This window comes from Myotis davidii, unplaced genomic scaffold (assembly GCF_000327345.1).
Source record: "Myotis davidii unplaced genomic scaffold, ASM32734v1 scaffold118, whole genome shotgun sequence".
NCBI lineage: Eukaryota > Metazoa > Chordata > Mammalia > Chiroptera > Vespertilionidae > Myotis > Myotis davidii.
Genome location: NW_006290441.1, coordinates 1,464,410 through 1,486,853, shown reverse-complemented (window position 1 = coordinate 1,486,853; position 22,444 = coordinate 1,464,410). Strand labels below are relative to the sequence as shown.

At 39.0% G+C, this 22,444-nt stretch overlaps 1 protein-coding gene and 1 pseudogene across 1 annotated transcript; both read left to right on the top strand.

Annotated features, from left to right (window-relative positions):
* Positions 1-898: 898 nt before the first annotated feature.
* CTR9 (CTR9 homolog, Paf1/RNA polymerase II complex component) lies at positions 899-20,983 on the top strand. Its single transcript, XM_006763465.2, has 24 exons — positions 899-1,030; positions 2,985-3,224; positions 3,798-3,915; positions 4,377-4,466; positions 5,422-5,570; positions 7,080-7,187; positions 8,084-8,191; positions 8,300-8,536; positions 8,743-8,832; positions 8,946-9,074; positions 9,178-9,361; positions 10,727-10,815; positions 11,324-11,509; positions 11,598-11,685; positions 11,857-12,005; positions 12,898-13,014; positions 13,140-13,285; positions 14,213-14,284; positions 14,785-14,920; positions 15,071-15,217; positions 15,620-15,774; positions 16,856-16,952; positions 17,156-17,268; positions 19,938-20,983. Exons 2-24 carry the CDS (start codon positions 3,087-3,089, stop codon positions 20,350-20,352), a joined length of 3,261 nt encoding a protein of 1,086 aa, XP_006763528.1. The 5' UTR covers positions 899-1,030; positions 2,985-3,086; the 3' UTR covers positions 20,353-20,983.
* On the top strand, positions 6,242-6,744 carry LOC107183036 (annotated as a pseudogene).
* Positions 20,984-22,444: the final 1,461 nt, after the last annotated feature.

The window sequence follows — 22,444 nt, the reverse complement described above, 5'->3', positions numbered from 1 at the left end:
CAGCCGGGGCCACCGGAGAAGGAGCTCTTGGAAGTTTCCCTCCGGCCGGCTCCTTGGACAGGACTCTGCTATTTTCCTAAGCCACGGGCTCAGGGGGCGGGAGTGCCCACAGATCACAGAGGTGGGTGATGTCACCGTGGTCTCGGCGGCGCAAACCAAGCGTCTTTCCCCGGGAACAGGTGGGGTGTCGTCCTTTCTCCCTTAGAAACTCGAGTCTGTTCCGGTGCACGAAATAGAGACCCCGACATATGGCGGGTGCTGTGTTCCGATAGAATTCACCCCTTCCCTTCCCGACGCCTCAGTCACGGGGCCTGCGGCCGGTGCGAGTGTAGCTTTTAGCATTGATGTTCTCTTACTGGGTACCTCATACTCTTATTTTGTTCGTTGAAATATAACTCACTTACCGTAAAACCCAGTGTTTTTTAGTAACATTCACAACGCTGTGTAGCCATCACCACTCTCTAATTCCTGGATGTTTTCCTACTACAGTGGTGGTGCCCACATTCAGGTGCGCCTGTGGCACAGATGATTAATGTGTCCAGTGACATTCAACCTGGCATTGCCCCTGGGATGGTCAGACCTGTGGCATCAGAGTCTCTGGGATGCTTACCTGCACTTTGCCTGCAGTTCTATGTTAAGCAGGGTTTGGTTTTGTAGTTTTTGAGTAAACAAATCTTTTGTAGTATTTTATAGTTGTCGTGACTGGAAGACTTGTTTGCTTCTCTGTGCATTTTCTTTAATGTTGCTGTAGAACCAACCCACTTGTATGCTCCTTAAACATTTCCCGATATATGCTAGTACACTTGCTCAGCCCTTCGGACAGCGAGCAGAAACTCTACATATATCCGTGTTGATGTATATTCAAGAAAAGCAGCAAAGAAATGTGAATGTAAAAAGAAGAAAGGTTAAAAACCTGCATTTTGTGTTTTAGGTCATTGAACTTGACTTCGATCAGTTACCGGAGGGAGATGAAGTTATCAGCATTTTGAAGCAGGAACACACACAACTGCACATATGGATTGCTTTGGCGGTCAGTATTCATGAGACAAATATTTTTTATATGTTGGCTGGGAAAACTGTTTTCAGATACAGTAATAGCCAGCTTGGGTGCATAAATCGCTTAATTGTTCCATGTGTATAGAAATTAACTGTATTACCATTTATGGAACAAAAAAGTATATATTGGTAAAGGCAAAATTCATTTAAGTTAAATAGTACTCTATATTATATAAAGTATTTGATTATTCAGTGATTGCTCAGTAAAGACTGGCTTAATGTTTAAGGATAAGCTGAGAAAAGACAAGGTGTCAGGATGTAAACATTGCTACTTACCATTATTTCCCATAAAATAAAACATTTCCCATAAAATACTCTAGAAGATGATTAGTTTCCATACTAACTCACAAAAGCCCTTATAGATGAAGCTTATCTTGGGCTTAAGGTTTTTATCCTGTTTGGTCATCAGTACTACTGGAAATTCTTAGGAAAATCACTTCAGAGAACCTAAAATTCTCCCACCCTCCACCCCGCCAGCACCAGCTGCATAATGATGTTTCCTTTTTTGTGGGAATGTTATAGTAAATGATTATTGTAATAGAGTAAACACTGTAATCATTATTCCTAAGCAAGTGTGCCACAGGCCACTTTTATGGAAAGATACATAGTCTCCTAATACTGTTGTTTTGAAGGGTCAGAGAAGTAGGTCTGGATTTGGGCTTGTGCCCAGTGCTCAAGCCTAACTCTTAGAGTTTCTTACGTGTGGATGTACTGAGAAGTGCTTTCAGTGACAAGCAGTGCTTGACCTGCTAAGTTTTCTAGTCTATGCAGAACAAGCCATTAATGCTTGCCACACATTTTTTAAAACCAGAAAGTAATTTCAATTTTTTTTAGTACAAATGTTTCCTTTAAAAGTACTTATACAAAAATTGGAGTATTGAAGAGTTATCATGGCAGCTGTGGTAAAATAAATTAGTGAAACATTGTGGACTATAACTTGTTACTTAGAAAAGAGTTTGGGCTTTGGGATTTTAGAGTCCTATGTTCAAATTCCAACATGGCTGCTAACTAGCTGTGATCCTAGACAACTAATCTACCTCTGAGCCTGTTTCCTCATCTAAAATATGGGGATGTTATTATTCACTTTAAGGGTGGTGAATATACATTATATCTAATCGTATATGAAGCTCCTGGCATAGTATGTGGCCCATAGTAGGTAGTTAAGGAATGATTGATATTCCTTTTATTATAAATTAACTCAACATGCCTAGGGAAGTTATTCAACAAGCCCCAAGTCATAGATAATTTTTGATAGATCTGTAGAGCCAGAACCCAAGTTTTCTGTTTGGAGTTCTATATATCTCTCATTATTGCTTTCTCTTTTGGGCTCTGATTTAGTTTGAAATCAACTATTGCTAGGCAAGAAGTAAATTGAAAACATTTGTAGTAGGTTATAATTTTGATAGCTTTAGTAGATATAATTCACCTGTAATAAACTGCATATATTTCTTGGGTACCATTTGAGAAGTTTTATCATATATAAACACTTGTGAAATCATCACCACAATGGAGGTAATGAGTATATATCCATTGCCCCCTAAAACTTTCCTCCTAACTCTCCCCTGCCTCCTACAGTGCCCAAGTAATACCTGATCTGCTTTTTGTTGCTAAAGATTAGTTTGCATTTTCTAGAGTTTTATATAAATGGAATCATATAATATGTATTCCTTTTTGTCTGGTTTCTTTCACTCAAAATAATTATTTTTAGGTTTATTTACGTTATAGTATGTATCAACAATTCTTCCTTTTTACTGCGGAACAGTAGCCATTGTGCATATGAACCACAGCTTGTTTCTCCTTCACCGGTTGATCAACAACTGGGTTGTTTTCAGTTTTAAACTTAAAATAAAACTGCTGTAAAGATTTGTGTGCAGCTTTTTGTATGGACACATGCATTAGTAATTCTTATTTGATTCTTTACCTCATAGCTGGAATACTACAAGCAAGGAAAAACAGAAGAGTTTGTAAAGTTGCTGGAAGCAGCACGTATCGATGGCAATTTGGACTATAGAGACCATGAAAAAGACCAGATGACTTGCTTGGATACATTGGCAGCCTACTATGTACAACAGGCTCGGAAGGAAAAGAATAAGGACAATAAGAAAGATCTTATTACACAGGCAACCCTGTTGTATACAATGGCTGATAAAATTATTATGTATGATCAGGTAAAATAAGTCATATTTCTTTGAATTTATGAAAGGAAAAAATATTACATGAAAAAATGTTTTCCTCAACTACTGAGCAACACATAGTGTATGATAGGCAATAGATTTTTTTGAGAGAATTTTTCTTAAAATATCATGGTTAATATAAATAGTCAAAATGAAGAGGGATTCCTTGATTTTTGCTTTTTATTTTATTTGTGTGTGTTTTTTCCCTTGTTAAAATTGGAATTTCTTTGGTCCTTGTACTGTGAAGTAATTTAGCATACAAACTTATCTACATGTTTAGTCAATAATTCCAACATCTCCAGGTGAATTTCAAGCATAATTTTAAAAGTTTGAACTTTTCTTTATGTCATTGTTCCTAGCACAGGAGACTTATTGCATTTCAGAATAATTTCTCAGTTTGTTATTAAGAATTGCTCGTTACTAGTTGAAACACCTTACGGTGATAGTGGAATTTGGGTGATGCTGCACCTCCTTTCTACATGGTTTTCATCTTAGTGTTACACATTCATGTTAAATTGTGGTTAGTCCTGGTAAAGAGAAATCAAACATGATGCATTGCTTTTTCAGAACCATTTATTGGGAAGAGCCTGCTTCTGCCTACTTGAAGGTGACAAAATGGATCAGGCTGATGCACAGTTTCATTTTGTACTCAACCAGTCTCCAAATAATATTCCAGCCCTCCTTGGTAAGTCACTTTCGGCAAACATCTTACAAATCTATCTTTTAGCATATGCCTGAAAATATATCTCTTCATAATAGCTCCTTAGTAATGGGGTAGACGCCAAAGTAGAAGAGCTTTACCTTATTAAAAATAGAACTATCTGTAATAGATCATTGTTTCTGTTGAAGTTACAGAACTAAAATATATACCAGTTAGAGCAATTTTGTTATCCACTTCTAAAGAGTCAATAAACAATCTCTGTTTGGACACCTCTAAGCTATTTTAATTATTGTTAACATTCAATATAAAGACAGGACTGTTTTATTTATAGGCATAAATTAACATACCCTTATGGAAAACAAATTTTGATACGAAATCACTTTCACTGTTTTCAGGTATTTCTTACTGAGGTTTAGGTGAGTGTAGAGCCTGTGAAACTTGTGTTCTTTAATTAGTGCATATTTATTTTTTAAAAATCATTACAGGTAAAGCTTGCATTTCCTTTAACAAGAAGGATTACAGGGGAGCTCTTGCTTACTATAAGAAAGCATTGCGTACTAACCCAGGATGTCCAGGTAAGAGAAAAACCTTATTTTAAGTTTAATATGTGTTTGATCCAACCTAAAATATTCAGGATTTGGCAGTTGCTTATACAATTAGTTTTGAAAAGATACTGTAGGTTTGTTGAAATGACAGAATTGAGACTTTTACAAACATATTATGTTTGATTAAAAAACTGAGTAGTAGATGATATTATAATCTTTTTGCCCTATACTACTTTTATTTCTAAATTCTCATTATTTTAAATCTCAAGTTTTGCTGGTAAGGGAAGAATAGGAATGGGTTGACAAAAGAAAAGGGAAATGGAATCAAGAAGATTTTTTTTTAAGATGGGAGAATGTCTGTAGATAAGAATGATCTAGTAGAGAAGGAAAATTGGATGATACAGGGAAAATATCCTTACGTAAATGTGAAGGTTAGGATCTTGTGACCAGTGGAGAGGTTCTTTAGTTGGGAACATGGTTGTGTTTTGGCATGGCCTTGAAATCAGGCAGTGTGTATAAGCATAGCTGTGAACGGAGAGATAGTTTGTGTGTGCAGTCAGTCACAATATTTAAGGTCTTAATGAAGCTTTTTGTTATCTTTTAAAATTACTCTTCAAAAATTAGATACTGTAGATAGTGTAGCCAGGGAAGTAATCACTTTGGGAAGTAATCAGATCATGAGGGTGGAGCTCTTATGAACAGGAAAATAGCAATGTTATAGGTGTTCTGTTCTATGGTGAGAAAGGTATCTATGGTGAAGGGGTCAGGGTAGGGGGGACAGGGAGAGAGTAGTATGATCTAACCTTCAGTGAAATAAAGTTTGTAATATACCACAAAATTTAACAGTGTAGTTATACTGAGGTTAATTTGGTGGTTTTTTGTTATTGTTTTTTTGCAACTCATAAATAGAGAATGTTTAAGCATTTTTAAAATTTAAACCCTAAAATGCTCTAGCTTGACAGATTGAATGACTTTATTTTTTTAGCGGAAGTTCGTTTAGGAATGGGCCATTGCTTTGTGAAACTTAACAAACTGGAGAAAGCTCGTCTTGCATTCAGCAGAGCCCTGGAACTTAATTCCAAATGTGTGGGAGCCTTGGTTGGACTGGCTGTTCTAGAGCTCAACAATAAAGAGGTATGGGAGTGGAAAAATCCTGGCTGATAGTCAGGCCCGCAGTCCCTTATCTAAAACTCCTGAGGCCAGAGTGTTTTAGAAATCAAGATTTCAGGTTACAGAAATGTAAGGTGGTACCTGCACTACATATATAGAAAACCCGGTTATTAGGACTCAAGCCCAAATGTAAACTTATATTTCTATGGCAAAAGGAATGGCTGTTCACACCAATAGGATAGCCTCACGCTTCAGGTAAAGTCTGCCACCAAATGAGCTTGCTCCGAAATAATAAAGAAACTTTTTTAGAGGCTTTGGATTTCAGAATCTCAGTTATGAGATTATAGACTGTCTATCAGTTTGGAGTACTTTCAACTGCATGTAGCAAACAAAAGGCACACACAAGTGACTTAAACATAAGGCTTAAAAACACACACACACACACAAAAAAAAACATAAGGCTTTTCATTGTGTACTAAACCAGCTATACTTGGATTTGGCACCTCATTATCATCAAACCCAGGGTTTTATATCTTTCTGTCCTCCCTTACATGTGGCCTTTCCTCCTCATGTCTCACCTCATAGTTGTAAGATACATCTCCAGGCATCTCATTATTATATCTGTATAAGGAAGGAGGAAAGGGAAAGGATAAAAGGCTTTCTCTTAGAGAAGTCTACCCTGCTTTTCGGCTGCAACCACCATCTTCCAATAAGTCACCAAAATGACTAACACAAAGGGAACGAGGAGAGGCACCCGCTATATGTTCTCTAGGCCTTTTAGGAAACATGGAGTTGTTCCTTTGGCCACATACATGCGAATCTATAAGAAGGTGATATTGTAGACATCGAGGGAATGGGCACTCTTCCAAAAGGAACGCCCCACAAATGTTGCCAGGGCAAAACTGGAAGAGTCTGCAGTGTCACCAGCATGCAGTGGACATTGCTGTGAACAAGCAAGTTAAGGGCAAGATTCCTGCCAAGAGACTGAATGTGTGTAGTTAGCACATTAAGCACTCTAACAGCCAAGATAATTTCCTGAAATGTGTGAAGGAAAATGATCAGAAAAAGAAGCCAAAGAGAAAGGTACATGGGTTCAATTGAAGTGTCAGCCTGCCCCACCCAGAGAAACACATTTTGTGAGAACCAATGGAAAGAAGCCTGAGCTGCTGGAACCCTTCCCTATGAATTCCTAGCATGATAAGTGGAAAATAATAAAATACCTCTGTACTGGTTTTGTAAAGTTCTATCCTGTATTGAGAAGGAAGCTCCCATTATACTTCCCTGTATAATTGCCTAGACAGGGCTTTCAGTGGAGGTGCTTCTGCGATTAATTATAAGAAAACTAAATTTTTACAGTTTAACTCACTGCTTGAAGTGTTTTATCCCTGGTGAAGGGCAACTAAAACAAGAGCTATATTTTGACATCGGAACTTAGATTTATGTAACCTTATTTCTTCAGACTATAAGGAAAACTGGAAAGTGCTAGTTAAGTAATGTTTTCACTCCGCCCTGTCATCACTGTTTTTCTTTCAGGCCGATTCCATCAAAAATGGTGTCCAGCTTCTTTCCAGAGCTTACACCATCGATCCTAGCAACCCTATGGTATTGAACCACTTGGCCAATCACTTTTTCTTCAAAAAGGTAGGAGAAGTAATTTCTTAAAGTTCTTTGCTTTTAAAAAATAATTTTTTTAAACTCCTAGAGACAACAGTATGGTGGTCTCCAAAGGGAAAGGACAGGGAGGGGATATTAAAGGGTAAAGGGGGTCAAATATATGGTGACGGAAGGAGATTTGACATTAGGTGATAAACATGCAATGTAATATACAAGTGATGACTATAGAATTATACTCTTGGAACCTATATGATTTTGGTAATCCAAGTGAAAAATCAGGTTTCGTGAAGGTCATGATCCATGCATTCAAGTGGAGCTGAATTCATTCTGGCAGTTGCTATTCTCGGGTGATACAACATTTCCCTGGAGTAAAAAACACCTGAATTCAGCCCAACCGGTGTGGTTCAGTGGTTGCTCATCGACCCACGAACCAGGAGCTTGCTAGTTCGCCCAGTCCTGGGCTTGATCCCCAGTGTTTTATCTCTTTAAGCATTCACTTCCCCATCAGTAAAATGGTAATAATGACACTCTTGGCAGGATTTTGACTAAATTTGGAACTAATGTAAGTATCCCTAGCACAATGTTTGGCATGTAGTAGTTCTCAATAAATTGTAACTGCTCCCATCGCTGTTAATAAGGGACTTAACCTCTCTTAGATTTTTCTCATCACAAAAATAGGGCTGATTACTGCAAACGATTGTTGTAGGGATTAAGAAAGTAATAGATACAATGGGCAAATGTTAAATACCGGGTAAATGTTAGTTCCCATTTCCCCTAAATTTATCAGCAAGGGAAATGAGAAAAATGATTAGTGATCTGTATACAGTGCTGTTAGTTCAGTTAACATTTTAAAAGAAGTCTTTTAAAGTTGAGAGTGATAGAGATTGAATTCACTCTGTTGGTTTCGGATCTTCATTGTTCAGGATTACAGTAAAGTCCAGCACTTGGCCCTCCATGCATTCCATAACACAGAAGTGGAGGCTATGCAAGCAGAAAGCTGCTACCAGCTGGCTAGATCATTCCATGTTCAGGTAAGATCATTTTCAGCCTTCTCTAAATATGAAATCCTTTTTCTAGTTTTTCACGTCTTTGAAAAACTTTGTACATATTGTTGGTCCTGCTTTACTTTCATTTTTTAGGAAGATTATGACCAAGCTTTCCAGTACTACTATCAAGCCACACAGTTTGCCTCATCCTCTTTTGTGCTGCCGTTTTTTGGTTTGGGACAAATGTATATTTATCGAGGTGACAAAGAAAATGCATCTCAATGCTTTGAGAAAGTTTTGAAAGCTTATCCTAATAATTACGAAACTATGAAAATTCTTGGCTCTCTGTATGCTGCCTCAGAAGATCAAGAAAAACGAGACATTGCCAAGGTACATGTTTTTAAAATCTTAGCTATTTTCTGTTGTCTATTTCTCCCTAGACTCCTGCTTTATTTCTTGTCATTGCTGGTAGAGATATGATGAAAGCAGTTTGTTAGCTGAGCTAGCTCCAATTGAAAGAACAGTTGTAGTGTAGCCACCACTTTCTACTTTGACAGCTTGTAGTTGGATGCTTTAGCTTAAACTCTTTTCCCCAGGGCCATTTGAAGAAGGTCACAGAGCAGTATCCTGATGATGTTGAAGCTTGGATTGAACTGGCACAAATCTTAGAACAGACTGATATCCAGGTATTTTAGCAATGCTTTTCATCTCCTTCCTGATGTGCTTTTTGTAAGCCTGGCAGAGTGTATGTCCCACTCACTTTCACTTACACCTTCTTCTGCTCACTTTGAAAATACAGGGTGCCCTCTCAGCCTATGGAACAGCAACACGGATCCTTCAGGAAAAAGTACAGGCCGATGTCCCCCCAGAGATTCTAAATAATGTGGGTGCCCTCCATTTTAGACTTGGAAATCTAGGGGAGGCAAAGGTAAGAAAATAGATATTCCCTTCTTCTATGCTATCAAATTGAATGCATACTTTTCTAGCTGTATCCTCTAAGTTTTTTAACAAAAGATTCTTTTTTTTTATAGAAATATTTTTTGGCATCACTGGATCGTGCAAAGGCTGAAGCTGAGCATGATGAGCATTATTATAATGCCATTTCTGTCACAACATCCTACAATTTAGCCAGGCTGTATGAGGCGATGTGTGAATTCCATGAAGCAGAAAAACTGTATAAGAACATCTTACGGGAACATCCTAACTACGTTGATTGTAAGAATTTTAAACTCATTTTAATGTATTAAAATTCCCACAGTGGCAACAGAAATTTAGCCTGAAAATAAAAAATCTTTCTTAAAACCAGTAGTAAAAAATTTTGAAGGTTACAATGTCCCCTTTTCTTTAAGGCAAAGTTGTGGCCTTAAAATGCAGCTTCTCTTAAATTTATGCTAGAAACTGACAAAACTAAAAATCAATTGTACATATTTCATGGGTAAGGCTATCGCAGTGAGTCAGCTACCTTTATTAAACTTAGCAACTCCTTGGTGATGGATTTATCTTTATGTTGGTCCTGCTTTGCATTTCCTGGAAAAATTTTTGCAGTGTTTGTAATAGTGAGAACGAGCAGTGTTTTTCCTTAAAATAATCATTACTAAAAATGTTCTTCCTTGAATTTTTACAACCTAAACATTGTAAAATTTGGAAAGTTTTTAATTGAATATAATTTACATACAGTACTTCCTTAAAAGAACCTAAAGCTATGGTGTTTTGACTGATCAAATTAAGAGTTATTAACTTGGCTTCTGACATGCTATTATTGATGCAATAATCAGTAGGAGTTTAGTGGAATGCCAGACTGAATCTGAATTGATTTGATAGGCAGTAGCCAGCGATGGTTGGTTTCTTGAGGAAAAGGACGTTTTCTACAGAAAATAACGTACAGTTGTGTGGCACCTTTATTAATATTACCTAAGTTAAAGAGTCACAGAGTACAGGTTTTCTAACAAGTAACTCCTAGTCATCCATGCTTTCACTGTTTTGCTGTATGATGAGCAGCTTTGTAAGAAAAAGTAGCCGAAACCGGTTTGGCTCAGTGGATAGAGCGTCGGCCTACGGACTGAAGGGTCCCAGGTTCGATTCCGGTCAAGGGCATGTGCCTTGGTTGCAGGCACATCCCCAGTGGGAGATGTGCAGGAGGCAGCTGATCGATGTTCTAACTCTCTATCTCTCTCCCTTCATCTCTGTAAAAAATCAATAAAATTTATTTTAAAAAAAAAAGTAACTTGACAGTGCTGTGCATCAGAGAGAAATTGGATACGGAACAGCTCTAAGCATTTAAAAGAATTTAGCTTGAGATAAGGACCTGGAACAGGGTGCTAACATTGGAAATGGAGTGGGAGAGGTAAATCTGAGATTTCAAACAGTAAGGCTTGATAGTGGCTGAGTTGCTTTAACTTGCTAGATTATTAGTTATATTGATGCTTGATATTTTTTTTACCTGTGGGTCTTTTTCTGTTCATCATATGAATGTGTAACCAAAAAAAAAAAAAAAAACCAATTGTTTCAAATGTATGCCTTTAAAATTATGACCTTTACAGCTAATATTTTAAGCAAAAACTTTTAAATGTTCATTTTCAGGCTATCTGCGCCTGGGAGCCATGGCTCGAGATAAAGGAAACTTTTATGAGGCTTCAGATTGGTTTAAGGAAGCGCTTCAGATTAATCAGGTTGGTAATATTAACACTTACGTTTGAAAAATAATTATTTCATCTTTTTACCCCAGTAAATCAGTTTTTCCTTTTAATGGCTATTATATTTCTAATATCTTGGCATCTCTCTGGGTTTGTTTGGTTTTTGGTGGTTGTTTTTTCCATTTACTTGTTAAAGATATTAAAGAGTATAGAATTTATCTTAACTTTTTTATATGGCGCACAGTAAGAAATAGGTTTTGCATCTTAGCTTAGTACACACAGGTATACAAACAGCTGAAATGAACGTTTTGTTAATCATTATGTGCTCTTGCCATGTGGATGACACTGATATCTTTAATGTATTATTCCATTCTACTGCACTTCTTTTGCTGATAATTACACACTAAGTTGATTTAACAACTCTCAGTTTGAAAACACTGTTGTAAATGTAACTTATAAACCTCTTCAGTAATCAGCTGTGTGGAAAGATAATTGATGTCTGAATCCAAATTACAGATTTCACTTATTTTTATATGTGTCTCAGGACCATCCAGATGCTTGGTCTTTGATTGGTAATCTTCATTTGGCGAAACAAGAATGGGGTCCAGGCCAGAAGAAATTTGAGAGGATATTAAAACAACCGGCTACACAGAGTGACACGTACTCTATGCTGGCCCTGGGCAACGTCTGGCTCCAAACTTTGCATCAGCCCACCCGAGATAGAGAAAAAGTAATTTCTTTTTGTCTCTTTAAAACAAAACTGATACTTGTTTCCTTCTTGTTTGAATTTTTGTATATCATCTGGGTGTTTTTTATAGGAAAAGCGCCATCAAGATCGTGCTTTGGCCATTTACAAGCAAGTACTCAGAAATGATGCAAAGAATCTGTATGCGGCTAATGGAATAGGTGATTATGAGACTGAGACCTCCATAATTTGTGAAATGAGTGCTTTTGGAGGAATGTTTGTAGATCAGAATTTTCTTCTAAGTGTAGTGAAGTTGTTTTAAAATGGACTTTCACTTGTTTTTCCCACCACAAATAGAAAATTCTGAACTGTGAATCTTTTTCTAACTTTAGGAGCTGTTTTGGCCCACAAAGGATATTTCCGTGAAGCTCGTGATGTATTTGCCCAAGTAAGAGAAGCAACAGCAGATATCAGTGATGTGTGGCTGAACCTAGCACACATCTATGTGGAACAGAAGCAATATATCAGTGCTGTCCAGATGGTAACGTCTTATCTTTCAAGATATTTTTATTTTGTGTCTATTGTTGAGCAGATGTTTCCTGAACCATTCTGACCCTATCATGGAGTTGCATGCTCTCTTGTGATACTGTGTCAATTCAGAGATTTATAATTGTGTAATGTGAAGGCCTGTCTTTGGTGGCCTAAGAAGGGTGGGTATTACTACTTTATTCAGAATATCAGAACGGCACTAGTCACAAGGACTTACAGAAGCCAGATTGCATATGATAGTGTCAGAAGTTATGTTTTTGGAGGTGCACCTTCCTGATCTGCAAAATGATAATGTCGCCTTTTAAAATGCCAGTTGATTACTAGGGATAATCAGGGGAAACTGTCTAACCATCTTTTATGAAAAAGATCTTATGTATGACAAGATGTGTTCCATGACAAACAAGTGACATGCTCATGGCAAAAGTAATATCAGTATTGTTATATTACTGGTTTTCCAAAATGCTAACAGCCAAAAATATGAGCCTTCTCATGCCCATTGCCAGGAGGTTCCACCAATCCTAAAAAAAGGTGGTAGAGAGTATAACCCAAAGTAGCAAGGTATATGACTTCTAATAAGTTGTCAATAGCTGATTCTAAATAGTATTGCTAAAGATGAAAACGGCCTTCCAATATGCTTATCCTTTCTATGTTGGTCCAAATTTCAAATGGAAAAGCTATTTCTAATAGTTTTTCTTTCGATCAGATTTTTTATGTTGTAAAAATGTATCCTGTTGAAAGTCAAAAATCATTCTCAGATTCTTTGAAATTAACTATTCAAAGGATTAAATACGTTTTTATATAGCTTTAAGACTGTTTGAAATGTTATTACAAAATAACAGTATAATTTAATCCTTGTTGAGTTTTAACTCCCTCTTTTATTGTAGTATGAAAACTGCCTCAGAAAGTTCTATAAGCACCAGAACACTGAAGTTGTGCTCTATTTGGCCCGGGCCCTCTTCAAGTGTGGCAAGTTGAAGGAATGCAAACAGACTTTGCTGAAGGTAAAAATAACTCATATACATTTTATTCTGTTTTATGCATGTTCACATACCTTACACTATTTGACTAAAATCCTTTTTTGTGTCATTAGATTATGTGCAATATTTACTTTGTTTTTTACTTATAGGCTAGACATGTGGCACCCAGTGATACAGTTCTTATGTTTAATGTGGCCTTGGTCCTACAAAGGTTAGCTACCTCTGTCCTGAAAGATGAGAAGAGTAATCTAAAGGAAGTGCTTAATGCTGTGAAAGAACTGGAGCTTGCACACAGGTAAAGAGTTTGCAGAAACAACCGTTGAAATGCTTTATTTCTTTAGACCTATGTGTCTCCAAAGGTGCTGAAAATCACTTCTCTCGGGAATCTCTTAGAAAAAGGGAATCCATTCAAATAATTCCAGCGATTTTTAAACCAAAGCAGATAGCTGCCACCAGGTGGTACCAAACTGTAGCTGGGATCCTGCCAGATTTGGATCACAGAGCCAGATCCCTGGAACTGGCTGACTAGCTAGCTTTGCAAGCTTTTCATTTTTAGATTTTTCATTAACCTGACAGTGATATGACCCTGCATTTACACACTGAAACTTTTAGATTCCACTTACGTTGGTTTTGTTATGCCAGTGTGTCTTTTCATGGGATATTAATTTTCATTGAGTTAAGATTAAGGCCTTCCCTCTTAAATAATGAATATGTTTATTCAGCTTAAAATGTGTGTAACTTGATAGTACTTATTTGTAATTCAGTATATGGTAAAATTAAAACCTGACATCTTTTCAGGTTTTGTCCAACCTTTTTTGAATTCTTGTTTAAGCATTTCTTCTTTTGCTTGGTAGATGTGTTTTCGTGGTCTCAGAATCCTAACCTCCATGCTGACATTTTTAGTAAATTTAGTGTTTAGTAAATACTCATTGCTTGAACTGATTTTTGGTTATTTGTTAGTTTACTGATTAAGTATAATTTGGCTTTTCTTAATGAACTTGGTTTTTTGTTGAACAAATTGGCATATTGATGAGAGTCCTTTTTTTAAGTGGGTTGCATATATAATTTTCCTATTGAGATGCTAGCTCTTCATGTATTAAATACGTGCATGTAAGTCAGTTGATGTATAAATCTTTGCTCAGACTATTGTACAACAGATAAAAAATCTAAAGGGCCTATTTTATTAAAATTATTTTAATTTTAATTTTCTCATTTTGTTTAGATACTTCAGTTACTTGAGTAAAGTGGGAGATAAAATGAGATTCGATTTGGCCCTTGCTGCCACAGAAGCCAGGTAACTACTGTTTGTGAATGGTGACTTTGGGAGAAGTGGTGATGGCGAGGGGGGCTGGGAGAGTGATGCAGTGAGCAGGGTCCTGCTCTGCCAGGGGTCAGTCTTTCACACTCCTCTCTGGGCCCCCCAGCCTGGACCAAGGCTTTCTTCTGGGGGTTCTTTCAGGGAATGTGGCAACATTTGTTTAGTGCTTACATTGGCTGCGAAACTACATCAGCTGTGTCACCAGAATCAAGATATGATTCCTGATTCTTTGAGTCACGTGAAGATAATATTGAAGACCTTTTGGGCAGATGTTTAAAATTTGGAAACTTAACATAGTTGACAGTATAGGTTTATGGAAAATGAAGTTAATTTTGCTAATTAACACTTCCCATAGATAAGAGCTAATGATCATGCTTCAGACTTCTTAATTTGTGTAAGGAAAACAGATGCTTTGAGATTTTGAACAAAAAGTACACTGGCTACACTCATGTTTCTCTAACTCTGAAATGTTCTAGGCAGTGCTCTGACTTACTGAGCCAGGCCCAATATCATGTGGCCCGGGCACGCAAACAAGATGAAGAAGAGAGGGAGTTGCGGGCCAAACAAGAGCAAGAAAAAGAACTGTTAAGGCAGAAACTTCTTAAAGAACAGGTATTTATTGTGACTTATACTAGAATTAAAGAATTATGTGCACACATATACTTTGTATGGTAAAAAAGAAGTCCTTTTGATGGTAGCTATGATTTATTTCACCATAAGAACATTTTGATGAGGTTTCTTCCTACCCTTTTTTTCTCATAGGAAGAGAAACGTCTGAGAGAGAAGGAAGAGCAAAAGAAACTTTTAGAACAGCGGGCCCAGTATGTTGAGAAGACCAAAAACATCCTTATGTTTACTGGAGAGACTGAAGCAGCAAAAGAAAAGAAAAGAGGCAGTGGTGGTGGACGGGTAAGATGTGCCTCCCACTAACACTGCTGGCCCCAGTCCCTGCCTTGACTTCCAGAAATGAAGATAAAAATGATTGCATTCCCTCTGTACTTAGTCCTCAGCTAAAGACAGTCTTCCCAGACAGAGTGCTTTTACTTAGAAATGCATTCCAGCGTTAGCTGAGTACATTCTACCTTGTAGTGACCTTCCTAAGTCATTGACAATTTTTGCCATTTGAGGCATTTATCCTAATTAGAAGTCTTTAAAATATGGGCCTCACCAGGCACCTCTTCCATGTGATTCGGTACAAAATCCTTCATTTGTCACATGACTGAGAGGATATGGCCTCTTTCTATACCTTAGAATTCTAGCCACATTCCATCATCCAGGAAAGAGCTGATTATAGTCTTATTTGCATTTCAGCGTTCTAAGAAGGGAGAGTTTGATGAATTTGTCAATGATGACACCGATGAAGACCTGCCAGTATCCAAAAAGAAGAAGAGAAGAAAGGGCAGTGGTAGTGAGCAAGAAGGCGAAGAAGAGGAGGGTGGAGAGAGAAAGAAGAAAAAGAGGAGAAGGTATTATCAATGTGTTATAAATAACGTTATGAAGGTGGCAAAAGACCTCTCATTTTCTGAATCAATCTTATGTATAGAATTTGCAAACACCTGGAAATCACGATCTTCCAGGTAGTAGCGCCTCTTGATATCCCACTTCCTTTTAATCCTTCAAGAGATCACTAAAGTCCCTTGAGTACTGGAATCACCTCACATCTTCACAGCTTCCCTTCTGAGAGCCACAAGTTAGAACTAATTGCCTTTCTTTTATCTTTAAAGTTGTAATATTTATTGGAGGATGTATGCAGTTTAGAATGAGAAAACCTTGTGTGTCCGTATTGCCTGTCCCTGTGTAGTCACTGTGCCTTAGTTTCCTCCCTGTAAAATGGTAATAGTGATGCCCACTTCATGGTTTTGATGGGTATTTTAAAAAGTGAATTCATGTGAAAGAAAGATCTTTTAATTGGCCCAGTGCCATCCACTTTGAGATAAGTGATGCCCTGCCCATCTCTCACCTGGAGGTGCCTCTAAAGCAGTGGTTCTCAACCTTCTGGCCCTTTAAATACAGTTCCTCATGTTGTGACCAACCATAAAATTATTTTCATTTTTATTTCATAACTGTAATGTTGCTACTATTATGAATTGTAATGTAAATATCTGATATGCAGGATGGTCTTGGGCAACCCCTATGAAAGGGTCGTTCGACCGCCAAAGGGGTTGCAACCCACAGGTTGAGAACCGCTGCTCTAAAGTGTCCGTTCCTCTCCCCTGGCTTCTTCTTCCCAACCCTTGGATAACTGTATTTGGGAAAGAATCTGATTAATTCATTCACACAGACCCATAGAATTGAAGCTGTAATGGGATATCAGCTGGCCTAGAATGAGTAGTTAGGAAGGAAGAAAGGACAGGGAGATGTTGAAGTCTGGAACCTGGGTCTTGTCTCACATCCTCTGTCACCACCAAATGCAAGGTTCAGACTTATTTTAAATAATAAGAGGGTCCAAGAGTGACTTAACTGGCGAACGTGAATGTTTTGATGGCAAGTAGACTTTGTAGCATCCATGAATCTTGACAGACTTTTTCTTGGTGTTCACTACTTAAGACCTACAAAGGGAGAAGAAGGATCTGATGATGAAGAAACAGAAAATGGCCCCAAACCGAAAAAGCGCCGCCCACCAAGAGCAGAGAAGAAGAAGGCGGTGAGTTTGTAATACTGTGGTTCTCCATAAAAGGTTTAGTGCACTAAATTACATTCTTTCCCTGCAGTTTCTTCAAGCACTGACTCTTGATTTTGGAACTTACTGGTTGCTGTTTGAATGTATCATTATAGTACAAACCCAACTGAACAAAATGTCCTGACGTGAGAGTCTTGACTGATTTGTTGTGTTTGATCTTTCTTTAGCCCAAGCCAGAACGCCTGCCTCCTTCAATGAAGGGAAAAATAAAATCCAAAGCCATAATATCATCAAGTGATGATTCTTCGGATGAGGATAAACTGAAGATTGCTGATGAAGGGTAGGCATATTCTTCCAATGAAAGATAACTGAGCTCTTCCAGGGACGGCTCTATAAGCATTCAGAATGGTCCAGCGTTTGACATACCACTATAGGCTGTCCTGAAATACAGCCTCTAACAAAACTAGTCTGGCCCAAATTCCTGGTAATAGAGTTGTTTACCTTTACACCAAAAAGGGTGGGAAAGTGCCAATATCCATGTGGGGTGTGTGCCTAAGCACTCTTTGTGGAGTTAGTGTATGAGACCTAAAGTTGTAATGAGGTTTTCTAAAATGAAAAAATCATGTCAGTAGAGCCTAGGGTGGGCCCCTGTGTGTAAACTGTGCTGTGACAAGATCAGGCGTGCTTTTCGTATTGAGGAGCAGAAAATCATTGTGAAAGTGTTGAAGACACAAGCACAGAGTCAAAAAGGTAAATTAAAAAAATGAAGCTTGTTTGAGTAATAAAAACAAAAGACAAAAAAAGAAAGGAAGGAGGGAGGAAAGCAAGGAAGGAAAGAAATAGAATGGTCACTGCCAAAATGTCTTCTCTTCCAACTTCTTAGAATCTTATAGTTGGAAGAAACCTTTGCACCCATATTCTTCTAACCCATCATTTTGTCCCACTATGTGTTTGTCCCTAGAAGAAAACCTATTTTGAAATCTTATTTCTTCATGGATATTAGCTGAAATTTCCTGCATGCCATTCTCCTAAATGTATAATTTTGCTGTGCTACCATTGACTGGAGGAGCCTGATCCTGGTCATGTGAAGATAGGGACTGCTTGACCGTTTCCTCCCATGTTGAGGTGACTCAGCTCCACCCGCTTGGTGAGGGCTTATCCTAGACAGCTTGTCCAGTACTCTTCCTTACCTCACAGCTCACCAGTGAAGTAATATTTGCTTTTACTTGTCCTGAACTTGCCCTTCAAGATTGAGGTGCCCCCCGCTCCCCGATTTGGAATCTTAAGACCAGGACTCATGATACTCTACTACACCATGTTCTTCTGATGGTCATCACATTATTTATTCATTCAGTAGACATTTGAACAACATTGTAGGAGATGGTGTGCTAAGTACTGGGATATAGAGGAAAAAGATGTAGACCCCACCCCCAAGGAGTTTATGCTTTAGAAGCAGCGGAGAATCATAGATAAAGAAAACACTTTCTCTAGTAGGTTAAGTGCTATCACTTAGGTTTGCATTTATTGTTTTCCAGGGACAATACCTAATCTGGAGTTGGGAAGCTGTAAGAGATATTTTTTTGTGAAACAGGTGGTTTGAGTTGAGTGTTAGAAAAAGAATAGATCCTCCTGGTGGGTTAGAGATAGGGGCAGAGATGAGAGGCTAGCACATTGAAGGCCTGAGTGCTGGTGAGAGGCTGGCCTTGTAGGGGAGGGATCTGAAAGGAGTCATCTGTGAAGATTTGCAATTCCCCTTTTCTCTGAAGACACTGGCTGACACAAATTCGGGCTGCTTTTCTCTACGGCATTGTTTTGCCCTTGACCAGTGTTGCCCTGGCCCATTGGTTAGAGGCATGTGTGATCAGAATAATGGAGTGTGTGGTTTTGGATTAAGCACTGTTAAAATGCGTAGCCAGGAAGATCCAGTGTGAAAGCTGCTGCCAAACCTACACCTGAGGCCAAGGCCAGGTTGATTGGGGCCACTTGCATCAGTTAGACTTTGTCCTAACCACTGTGACGTGCTTGGCAAGATGAAAAGGAGTGAATTGGATCCCAGGGCGCCCAGTGGCTTTGGTGTCTATACAGAATGAATATTTAGTGTCCTCTTGGTCACTCTTCATATTCTGTCAGCGTGACCCCAGTTACGTAACGTGTGCGCATGTAGGTTTTGGAAGAACGTAATACATTCACCTCCCTCACCTTTCTTAGACTGAACCCTATAGGATTCAGTATTCCTTTCTTGGGATATCTGCAGTGGGAGCCATAACTGAGGAATGTGCCAGAGAAGTATGTCCCCTCTCTAAGCCTCTGGGGGGGTGAGTGGCTAAAGGAATATTCTTTCCTCCAGAGCCTCCAGGAAGCAGAGTCCCTGGTGCCGCCACCACTCCAAGCACAGGCACAAGCACCCTTCCCCTAACCTCACAGCTGATAAGTAGAGTACACAAGCTGCAGAATTCCTGGAGCCCAGCTTCCCAGCTTGAGTAGGTGTCTGGCTGGAGGGCACCAGTGCAGTAGCAGATCCAGGGGGAGAAAAGGTGACTTTGCTCAGTGCTGATGGCAGGTGGTCACAGGACAGGAAATGTCCCAGTCATCCAGCCTGGGGCCAGGGTTAACCTCCAGTTTCTACGGCCAAGTGAGATCCTGGGCTTTTCCTGGGCTGCTATGAATTTGCTTATAAAAATAAACTCTCCTTTTTCTATAATTTTATATGTGAAATGTAATGCTTTGTTCTAATGAAAGGTGCTTAAAGCCAGTGAGGACCATTCTTCAGTGTTTATATTGCTTATAAAGTGCCTTATTTTTTCCTTTTTAATCCTTTTTTATTATGAAATATATCACATTTATTAAAAAGTACCCAAAACATATCACAAATGAACATCTGTATAAACACTGTTCAAGTTAAGAAATAGAACATTAAATGCCCGTATGTGTTAAAAGCACCTTCCCTACTTGTCAAGTTCTTGGTTGGCCAGAATCCTGGTGTCTGACCAGTGTTTGTCTTTTTGCCAGACATCCCCGCAACAGCAACAGTGACTCGGACGAGGGTGAGCCGCGGAAGGACCGAGCCTCTTCCGAGAGCGATTCAGATGAGAACCAGAACAGGTCTGGCAGTGAGGCGGGCAGTCCCCGAGGGCCCCGCAGACCGCGGTCGGATGAGGATTCAGACAGCGACCAGCCGGCCAGGAAGAGGAGGCCCTCGGGGTCGGAACAGTCGGACAATGAGTCTCTGCGGTCTGGGAGGAGCCCCGGCTCGGAGGTGGACTCCCGACCGGCTTCCCCGAGTGCTGAGTCAGAGCGAGATTCAGAGAGAGGATCTGATAACGAGGGTTCTGGCCGAGGTTCCGGAAACGAGTCAGAACCAGAGGGGTCCAACAATGAGGCCTCGGATCGGGGCTCAGAACATGGGTCAGATGATAGCGACTAGGTTTTATTTCATAAATAAGCATCTCTGGAGGAAACTTTTTTAATATATTAAGCTGTGATAAAAGTGTTTCAAATGTTTAGTCAAACAGTTGTGAAATTTTTCCTAAGGCAATATTTTTTATCCGTTTGTATATTGCAAAGCCCAAGCGACATTTCCTGTGCTCGAGCCCAATATTTGACTCTCTTGTGCAAGTGAAGAATGTGACTATTCTTCATGATGGTACAGTCCCACCTGTCACATGTGAACACTGCAGTAAGGATAAACCCGATGCTAAACCATTCCTACAAGGTCTGACTGAAGCTGGCAGTCTCATGCTCTTCGTGTTAAGCAGCATCCAGTTTTGACTTTTGCAATCTTTTACCAAGTGGTGCAAGAAACTTGGCATTAATGTCTTTGTTCCATTTTAATCTTAGATTAAGAATATTTTTATTTTCTGGAGGAAGAGGTACCTACTGTATAATTGCACCAAAGTACAAATGAAAGGAAGGTTTTCTTCAGTAGTGTAATACTGTAGTGATGTAGATAAAAATCACAAACCTATATATAATTTGTTAGGTTGAGTAAGATGTGGAAAATGTTTTTTTGTTAGTGGAAACCTAAGCTGCATAATAAAATTCTTTTCAAACTTTTATGGCAACTTTGTGTCTTTTTTTTATATGTGAAAATTTAGCATAAATAGACTAGACCAGTCGTCGGCAAACGGCGGCTAGCGAGCCACATGCGGCTCTTTGGCCCCTTGAGTGTGGCTCTTCCTAAGCCTTCGTAGTACTTTTAATGACAATGTACCTACCTATATAGTTTAAGTTTAAAAATGTTGGCTCTCAAAAGAAATTTCAATTGTCGTACTGTTGATACTTGGCTCTATGGACTAATGAGTTTGCCGACCACTGGACTAGACAGATATTTGGAAGAACCTGAACGAAGTCAAATGTTTATTCAAAACTTGTAATTCTTTGTAGATTTGTGGAGGTGTTTTGTTTTGTTTTTTTTGGAATTGCAAGTAAACTAAGGTACTACTATGAGTTTTACTTTCAATAAGTTACTCAATCTAAGAGCAGAATTTTTGTAAAAGCTATAATAAATATATTCAGTAAGTATTAGGTTTTGAGAATGGAGAGATTTTAAAAAAGAAGTCTTTTCTGTCCTAAAAAATGTAGTGGTGAAAGTTCATTGTCCCTATGGTATGAAAAATGGGGTAATGTTAGACTGTGAGAGCAAAGGGAGGATGGAGTCTAGGCCAAGTTTCCTGATGGACGAGACACCTGAGATGACTCAGGTGGAGAATTAAGGGCAGGTGTTACAGGCCGTGGCAGGAACCAGAATAAGGGAGGCGAGGCTTTGAAAGGTGAAGAGCCTGAGATTCAGACGTTCATGCAGCTCTTGAAGGTGAGGTTCAAATTGCCTGCTTTTTCCAATGTCACGTAACTGAGGTGAATCAGTTAATCCCCAAATGGCAAAAGTCCACCTCAGAAAAGCATTTCCCAACTGATAACTGAACTTCAAGCAGTATCTAAACCAAAATTCCCTGGCAGGTGGTCCCTTGGCGTGCTGGTTACATGGGGATTTAACCTAGTGCTGATGGCAATTTCATTATCTGCTCCAGGTTTTGGCTACAAAGGTGCTTTTGAGTATATTCCTGCACCCTTGGAGGCGGATCCACCTACCATGGCTAGTTCTCCCAGGTGAGCCCTCAGATTAGCAGAACAGCAATATTCTCCCCCAGTCTCGTTGCCCACTTTGGCCGAGTCAGAAGCCACCGTTTGTTTCTTTAGGTGCAGCTCCCCTTGGGACCTGGAGGTGACGGAAGTGACAGACCTGGGGAAGGCCCCACAGAAGGAGAAGGTACCTCCCATGACAAAGGAAACCCTACTGACCTGTTGTCTGCTGCACTGCCCTCGGCTCCCCAAGCAGCTTCAGAGCAGCTTCATTGTCCTGGAGCCTGCTTGTCAGGATTAGCCTCCCTTTTTTTGTTTTGTTTTTCAAGTATATAACATTAGTTTCAGGTGTGCAACATGAATGACTTGATATTTGTATATACTGCATTAAGTCTAGTTAATATCCATCACCATCCATAGTTATAAAAATAGGAAAC